Source organism: Labrus mixtus, chromosome 18 (genome assembly GCF_963584025.1).
Source record: "Labrus mixtus chromosome 18, fLabMix1.1, whole genome shotgun sequence".
NCBI lineage: Eukaryota > Metazoa > Chordata > Actinopteri > Labriformes > Labridae > Labrus > Labrus mixtus.
In genome coordinates this window covers 12,541,598-12,550,479 of record NC_083629.1, presented here as the reverse complement: position 1 = coordinate 12,550,479, position 8,882 = coordinate 12,541,598, and the positions used below count along the sequence as shown (strand labels likewise).

The 8,882-nt window shown below is 38.8% G+C and overlaps 1 protein-coding gene across 6 annotated transcripts in view; it reads left to right on the top strand.

Annotated features, from left to right (window-relative positions):
- Positions 1 to 212: 212 nt before the first annotated feature.
- Positions 213 to 8,882, top strand: part of esrrb (estrogen-related receptor beta) — a 44,515-nt gene continuing 35,845 nt past the window's right edge. Inside the window, exons 1-3 of one of the 6 annotated variants that reach the window (XM_061062932.1) lie at positions 214 to 329; positions 2,208 to 2,365; positions 7,671 to 7,739. In XM_061062932.1, coding sequence (XP_060918915.1) covers positions 2,358 to 2,365; positions 7,671 to 7,739 — 77 coding nt within the window. In that variant the 5' untranslated portion in view covers positions 214 to 329; positions 2,208 to 2,357. Of the gene's footprint in view, positions 330 to 2,207; positions 2,366 to 3,488; positions 4,001 to 7,670; positions 7,740 to 8,882 lie in introns of those variants that run through there. The other 5 variants (XM_061062934.1, XM_061062930.1, XM_061062931.1 and 2 more) reach the window with 5 other exon arrangements.

Below are 8,882 nucleotides of genomic sequence, written 5' to 3'. Positions count from 1 at the left end.
CTATTCTGACAAAACTAAAAGGAGTTAAAGTAACTTATTTTTCCCTCTCAACAGACTTGAATCCCATTTGACCTCGCTCACCCGGGTCCTGCTGCCGGTGGAGGTGTTGGGAGGAGGAGTTGATATTGTGGCTGCCCTGTGTGTGTGCGTGTGTGCGCGCGCGTGTGTGTGTGTGTGTGTGTGTGTGTGTGTGTGTGTGTGTGTGACAGTTAAGCGGCGCTCTCAGACACATAGAGCCACAGCAGCAGCAGCACCACAACCTGGAGACACAGCGGCGACTGTGCGCTGTGCTGCTCAGCCCTGGATGTGACATGACGTGTCCGAGTAAGGTACACTATACACTCCTTTGCCTGAGCTTATCTTTCACATTCGAGACACAATGTAACGCTAACTTTTTTCAACTTTTAATGATATGTCAAATGAACTTTCGACGCACCTGTGGCTAGCTACTGTAAATGACATCAGTGTGCACGCGGCTTAACAGTAATTGAGGCATGTACAGTGCACGCGGACTTGCTACACTGTACCTTTTCCTCTGGGATTTGTGACTGAATTGCGTATCGATTTGACCAGTTCTCGATGCACGAAATGGTTAAATATGTCGACTTTAAAATGCCTCGCTGTATGTTTATTTCATTATATATTCCGAGTTGAATTTTGAGAATTTCAACACAAGTAACATTGCTAAAAGTCTACTCTATTTTTCAAGTAAACAATTAACATGAATGTCCCTTGAAATAGCTGCATCAGAAATACCCTACATCAGACATTATGTACAAATGTATCATGTTAGATTAAAGCAATATCAGCAGTCTCAATTGCATTGTTGTTCAAAGGCCATGAACTAGATTCACACGTAAACATTAATTGGTGTTGTTTAATTCTAACTACTTTAAAGAAAGAAAATTAAGGCAGTATCATTTCATGAAAAAGACGATTTACTTCTTAACCAAACATAATTTAAACCACATAAGTTGACCATTCTGTTTTAATTAACTTCGTGTTAAAGAGCCTTTAATCTTGCACAGTTGTTTCATTTGACAGGTTAATTTACTGTAAATGTTTCTGTAATACAACCCTCCCCCCAACATATTAAGCAGCAAACACATAACAAAAAAATGCATGTCTTATTTCATTAAAAAAAACATCCACGATTATTACCCTGATTAAAAAAGAACATGTCAACAATCAAACAGTGCTTCTCTTAGTTGTCATACTCCTCTAACTGTGTCATGCCATGTGTGATTGAGAGTATGCCTTGCGCAGCTCAATTCTTTATTTGTATCTGATCCCTGCATGTCAAATCAGCTGTCACCTGTCGTGATTTTCTTTTTCATAACAGAGCTGATAAGAAACAAAGATAGAAGTAGCAGGGCTCTCATAGCTCATACTGCACGACAAAAGTCTGTGTGGTGTCAGTGGAAGCCTTGAGAGGCCAAAGGAAAATGCAGGAATGTGATTTATCAAGTGAAGGTACTTATCAATGTAAAAGACAGTACACTGGCTAGATATCAGATGTAATATTGCAGTCTACTAGTCCTAGTATCTAAGGCTCTAGACTTATGCTGTCAGCCATTTGAACTTGCAGCATACGTGGTGTGTTTTTTGCAATGATTTGACACATGATGATTTTTGAACTTTGAAAAAATCAAATGATATTTACATCCTTAATGAGCTGAAAACTGGAATAAGTGGCTGTAACTCTTAGTTAAAATGAATTTAAATTCTGGTTAATAATGGGGTAAAACATTCAGAATGTTTTGCATCTTGTTAATGCACTGAGGTGTACAGATATCCATTATATTCTCTTTTGCATCGCATACCGTGTACTGTATAACCAAGGTCTGAGAATTGTGTTTATTGGTGGTTTTATCTCTTGTTAAGGAATTAAACTGACAGGTGCTGATTTGGCATCAATCTTCATTGGATTTTATTTATTTAGTCATTTGCATTTGTCACAAAAAGAGAGCAGATGCTGTGTGATCTGTGCCGCTGTGGAGGCAGGCACTATTGCTGCACATCAATAGGCCTGTGATGATCAATAGGGATTGCGTGATGTTTTTGCATTGATTATAGAAACGTGAGCCGATGAATGGAACCGGATTCCTCTCTGAGAGACTTGCAGTTCCTGTCCAGCCGAGAAAACCAGAGAGCAAGGGAGCAACCTAACACACCTTTTTTTTTTTTTTGTATGAATCTGCTGGTAGATCTGGACTCCACCTCGCTCACTCTGAGTTTTACTGAAGACCGTCAGCAGGCACTTTGTGAGTTTCCAAGAAGTGAGCAGGCTGCTGTTTTCTTTCTGCTTGACTTGGCCAAGTGTCTGCTGTTGTGGGACCGCTCGTTTCTCCAATAAGATGCCATGGTAAGCTCTGTTCTTATAATGTGGGGATACAGTAACATGGAGACCCTCACTGACTGTGAAATGGTATCTGCATTCTCGGCATTCTTACTGAGCTTGATCAACAGTGAAACACTGGCGGCTCTTAAAGCTGGGGTTAAAGAAGACAGAGCTGGATTTTCCGCTGCTTTAGAAGCTGATGGGCTTCCAGAATATGAGTTATGGCTTGAGATCATCTCTCACAGGTGGTGAAAGGTTTCACAATGGTACCTCACATGTAACACCCGCAAATGGAGCCTACAACACAGCTCAATAAATACATTTACTGTCCTCAGTGCTTTGAAAGCTATTGCTTTTTGAGAGTGAAGTGCTGCAGATGCACTCGACTGCTTGTTGGAGCTTCTGTGGTGCGGATGAGGCTGGTGTCAGATTTTACTTTATGTGTTATATAACAGTAAAAGGCTTCATATTGATATCTTTAAAATGCACTGTGCAGATTACAGTTGGGTTTTTGTTGTTGTGATGGTGAAGTTCTGAAATGGTGAAGTTCTCTGCTGTTTTGAGGAAAAATATTGCTTTTGGATTTTCTTTAGCTTTCTTTGATGCATCTTTATGCTCACAACAGGATATGGAAACTGAGAAAACAATCCTTTTATTTGTCAACTTTCATAATTTATAGATGAAAGGTTGAAAAAAACTTTTTCCAAAAAAAAACGAAAGTTTTTTTGAACTATAAAATATAAGAAATGTTGCTTTTCATTCAGGTCAAAACAAAAAGAAGGAAATCAATATTTTCCTAAAAATTACAAATCTACTGACAAATACACTATCTTTCATTTTACATTTATCTTATTTTATTTAAATGTAACTTTTAAAGCAAATGCGTAATTATGCAACTCTTTCTTTAATTGAGATGAAAACTTCATGCGGCGGCTGTTCTGTTGTTCATGTGATAGGTTGTTTTGTCTATCTGTGTGTGTGTGTGTTGTACTTGTGCATAGCGGAGTGTGCGAGTGAGCGTTTGGATCCCTCCTCCCTGGTGCTCCGCCGGCCCCTCTGTCGCTTTAAGTCCTGCCCCTCGGAGCCAGCCAACAGCAGCTGTTCCATATTCATCAAGCCCTTGAGTCTTAAAGAGCCCTATCCCGTCCATGGAAAGAGTCATTCCTCTCGCTCGCACTCTCATGCTCTCTCCATCTTAGCGCTCATCCCGCCGCTGCTGCTGCTGCCTGCGCTTCTCTCTCTCTCTCTTTTTTCTCTTTCTCACCCCCCTTTACCTCACTGTCTATCTGTCCCTCCCCTCTTCACTCTCCCTCTCCCTCTCTCTCTCTCTCACTGTCATACACACACTTACATACACTTAGACACACGCTCTTTCTCTCTCTCTCTCTAACACTATACATAAACACACACATGCTCACACACACATGCGCGTGCCCACTCAATCCATCAGAGCCCAACATACCTGTGCAGGCTGGGGGGAGCGGTGCTGGAGGGGCTTTTCGGCAGCGTTGTCTCTGAGGGTGCTGCACGATCATTTGGGGGAAGAAGCGGGTCTCAGTTGTTTCCTCTTTCCTCTTCCTCTCACTCCTGGAATGCTAAAACTGGACTGATGGACATTTCAGAACTTTGTCTTCCAGACCCTCTCAGCTATCATAACCAGTAGGTGCACCTTGTGTCTTTATTTCCTTCTTTCACTTTTTAACCCATCTCTTGTCATTTCCTCCGTGTCTTTCTTTTTTTAAATATTATGCCTTTATATTCCTCTTTGCTTTTTTTTTTTTTTTTTTTTTACCAGTGCTTGCTCTAGTTGTGTAGTTTTATTTATTTATTTAACTTTAACTTTTTTTTTCATTGATATACTTTTCCAAGCGTTTATTTTCGTATACCCTCTCACAGCTTCTCACACTCTTAAACATGCACCTTCTCCTGTTCATTGTTTTAAGGGCTCTTAAATCATGCAGAACTTGACAGTGTAGAGCAACAGGGCAGGTGCAACTGTGTAGCATGTGCATGTGTGTGTAGATTTATTGTGTGCACACATCACATCGTGTATGCCAGTCTTTTTTAAATTTCACACAGAGCATGGCTGATTGATTTAGCTCGCCTCTCTGCAAAGTGTGTATTTTCTCTCTGAAGAAGTTGGGGTACCTGTCCAGTCGGGTTAGGAGGTTGTTTGTTGATGGCTTAGTTCCTAGATTGGGCCACACAGGAAGAATGCAAATCATGTTTTAGGGAGATGGGATTAAAGTGAATCTGTTGAATCAGGGAGGATAAATTACACACTGTAATATTCCTAGCCAGAGAAAAAGAGATGAAAGGACCTTGTAACCTCTGTGAGCCGGCAGCTCTGTCCCAGCCAGTGGCACACGAGGCGAGCTGCTCCACAGTCTGACTGCTGGGACAAACTGAGCTCACAATACTCTCTTTAACTTTGTAAAGCCATTAATAACTAATAGTTCAAACTGTAAAAACAACGTCAAGTCAAGAAAAATATATATTTGTTGTTTTAATTTTTGTTGGAAGAGTTTTGTGCTTGTACTTTTGTGTTTACTTCCACTAAAGCAATGAGTCAAATAGTGCTTGAATTAATAGATCATTTCTAAATAACCCGTTTTTTTTCTTTCATAACATTTTCAAAGATTCTATAGAAAAGATAGAATACATACGAAAGTCATTATTTGTGTAGGATCAGAGAGCTGCAGATATTTCATTGACCTGTAAACATTTCTCTAAAACCTCGTTTTATTTTATTCTCTGTTTTTAAAAGGTCAACAGTTAAATCTTATTTAAGCATAAGTCATTTGCCTTGTTGAGTTTTAATGTATTGAACATTTTAAAATAATACCATCAATGCATTCAAATGTAAAGCAATACTCTAGGTGAAAAAATGAATCTGATTCAGAGCTTATTCTCTCAGTGTTTATTGCTCTTTCTGATCTTTTTTTAATTTACTTTAGGCTTTAATTACTGCAAGTTCAAGGAGTTACTCTAGAAAATATTTTTATTTATATCTTAGATACATGTGCAGAAATCTCCATTGTATTTTCTCTAAAGTGGATTTTAAAATGTTGACTTCTCACTCATGTACACCCCAATATAAAAACTACACAAACAGCAGAACAGAGTGAATAAACCGAGTACATACATCTGTAAAACATCTATTTTACATTTAAAGTGTATGGATATACATGTTTTTATTGTAGAAAATATAGTCTAAATTAGTGAGCCATTGAAACGACTATAATTTTAATAAACCAGCCCAACGAGTACTGAATTATATTTAAAAAAAGTTAATTTATACATTTATGCAGACATTGAGGACATTTTTCTTCTTTAATCTCTTTTATCATATTCTGTCATATTCGTAACAACAAGGAGAATAATTATTAAACATGAAGGTAATTTAAATGTTCAGTTTTGTAAAAAAACAAAACAGTTTTTATAATAATTAAAAATAGTGTGTTTTTTTTCTTACATTGTCTCCTCTCAAACTCAGAAATATCGATTACAAATTTCCCTTTAAACAAATATAATAATTAATTGATATGCTTTAAAATAATAATTTCCCTATTGTGACTTTCACAATTATTTGTATCACTTTATTGCGATAAATGTAGATTTGTATTTGTTTTTCCCCCCTAAAAAACACAACACTTACACTAATACTGAGACAGCAGTATATTTACAGATTTGGTGCCAGTGTGCACTGATCAGAACTATGTTTAAAATAAACTCATATTTAATGACATCCTGCACAATAATGTTGCATTTTGTGCCCCGTGTTGATAACATTTGATTATTATTGAAACGTGTCATATTTAGATTGACTTTGAAAAGAGTGATTACTCATTGAATGCTGACATGGGGACTGTTCGATGTCAAAATGACTTAAGTGATTTACTGTAGATATGTTAAGAAAAAGTTTACTATAATAATCGATTTTTATTCTCACTCTAAAGCCAAAAATCTTTCACTTGAGTAAAAAGCATTTCACTAATTACATGTCAACCTGTCAGGAGTTCGTCTCTATAGTATCGGCCTCAGAGTGCTGCGTATTTTTTTAGGTTCAGCAGTGGCTCTTCTCTGCTAATTGTACAGCGGTATTTGCAGCCCCTCACTGTGGGCTGGATGTTGCGCTGATGCTTGGTAGAGAGGATTAGTGGGACGTATGTGCGTCATATAATTAGCACAGGACTGTTGTGTAATCACTGTACTAATTCACTCTATAGATTGACCCGAGAGGCATTGCCACTGTCTGGGTATTACATGGAGAAAAAGAGAGAGTTTTGTCCTCAGAATTGAGACACACGGCCAGTTTGTTTGCACAAAACAGGTTTTAATAAAAGTTTCAATATTTGTATTATGTCCGAATTTCAGAACAGAGAATGATGTACACATTTCTGTTGGTATCAAGCCAATAGATTGTCTACTTTTGCTTGACTTGTTTCAGTCTAAATACCGTTCAGCTCCTGCAGGGAGACGAGTCATTTACTGTGTGAGTCTGACAGGATTGTTGTTGATCATCTATTGTAGTGTCACTTTTCTCCACTCAGAAGTCAGCCGATGCAGACGATTGTCAGTTTGAGTTCGTGGCTGCTTGCTGGAAACACACACAGAGTGTGAGCGGCGGTGAATTGAGATGTGACTTCTTTCTGCTTCTAAATGTTCCATCAACACCCTCGCTTTCTTTAAGCCCTGGCTGAGTCACTGCTATAAACTAACTAGGCTATCCAATTTCCTTTCGTGAAATAAAAGCTTTTTAATGTATTTTTTAGAGAAGTTAGAGCACAATGATGAATTAGATTTTAACTTATTTGACTTCATTCCCAGCCTGCTGCATTAGAGCCTGCTAACACCCATCCCCAGCAGTCCGGCCGCTTGATTCTTATTAGGTTTCAGAAAACAAGGCGAGGGAATTGCATTAGTGTATCTTAAGTTAAAAGCTCTTTGACCAAGTGTTTCATTGTTATTGGGTTAATCAGATTTTTGCTGTCTTCATGGAGATGCTATCGCAGGCTAGAGGCAGTGGTGGGTAACCAAAGCAGCCGTGCACAGACACTATCCAGATGGGATCAGCTTACGGTAATTTGGTTTCAGAATACATTACCAGAAGAGGCTTGTGGCCGAGAATGGCCATCCCGAGGTTCAAGCCAGGAGCTGGTGGCCTCTTTTGCTGCAGCTCCAGAAAACCCACCTGTCCCACTCCCAGCCTGCTCATTTCCCTGAGCTTTCAGGAGGAGTTGGGATATGTGCCTTTTTTAAAGAAAACCAAATGTTTTACAATTCAGTTTGTCATCCAATTCTAAATACTTCCTTCTTGTACCAACAGGGCTTTGTTGTCCAATTCATTAGAGAGATTCCTGAGTCCACTGGCCACGCTGGAGCCCTCTCATTTCTGGTATCTAGTATCATTACTTTCACTGTAAATATGTCACTCAGCTCTGGCTGAGTGGGGGGAGGGTGGAGCATGTTGTCTCTCTCTAGGCCAAACGGGGATGCAGAGTATATTGACACTCTCTGGATGTTCACTATTCTGCAGCTTCAGAGGTTTTCGGGTTCATAGGCTGGCACATTAAAGTCACTTATTCATTATTAGTGCTGCTTAATTCCCCAGTTTAATAACTTGAAAAATAACAGTAAAAAAAAGCATGTCACATCCAGACTAGCTCTGTCTTAAATCCTCTTTTTTTTATTCAACATTCTGTTTTATTTTGGGCTTTTAAAAATTCACGTTAAAATGATTTATGTGTACATCTATTTTTAAAAAATGTCGCAAAAATGTCTTGGCAGAAAGTATTAATTAAAATGTTGTTTTATATTTTTTGTGTAGTTATGATGTTTTTCCCCTTGAGACCCCATCTGGTTATTGCCCTTTGCACTTTTCAGTGAGAGCCCACGCCTCTTTGGCTTTGGCCACTATAACAGAAACCACAAACCTTCACCGAACGCGTCCCTTCTGATTTCTCATCCATTGTAACCTTGGACACCTCCACCGCAGCAGTGTGAGAATCTGTTTAAAAATAACCAGGTCCATTAGTCTAGAAGGATAATGCTAGCCTACGTGGGCTCTCATGCCCTTGTGGCAGCAGAGTGCTATCACTGACACGGTGCGTCAGCACTTCTTCCTGTTGCTCCAACATTGAAGGGCTCCTCCTCCTCATTTACACACACATACACCCATGCCTGTACACACACTTAAACACACACGTACAATCTGAAACATCAAAAAATGAGTCATCAATAGTGCTATCATCTTAGTAACACCCTTCACAGGATTTAAAAAAGAACATGGTAAATGAGTTTCAAGAAAACAGAGTTTTCTGTTTGCCGAGTTTTCCCTGTCACACGGTTGTCTTCCTGAGTTTATTTTGACATGTTTCCACATAGACTACATTTTAATGATAACAACACTTTTTAAAACTTTATCCTTAATTAAGCTGAGGGAAAAGCCTAGATCCACTAATTCTCACTCTGTAAGAAAATGTGATGTAAGCTGGGAAACTATATGGGTGTTTATCAGTGAAGGCTATTGCTATTGAAC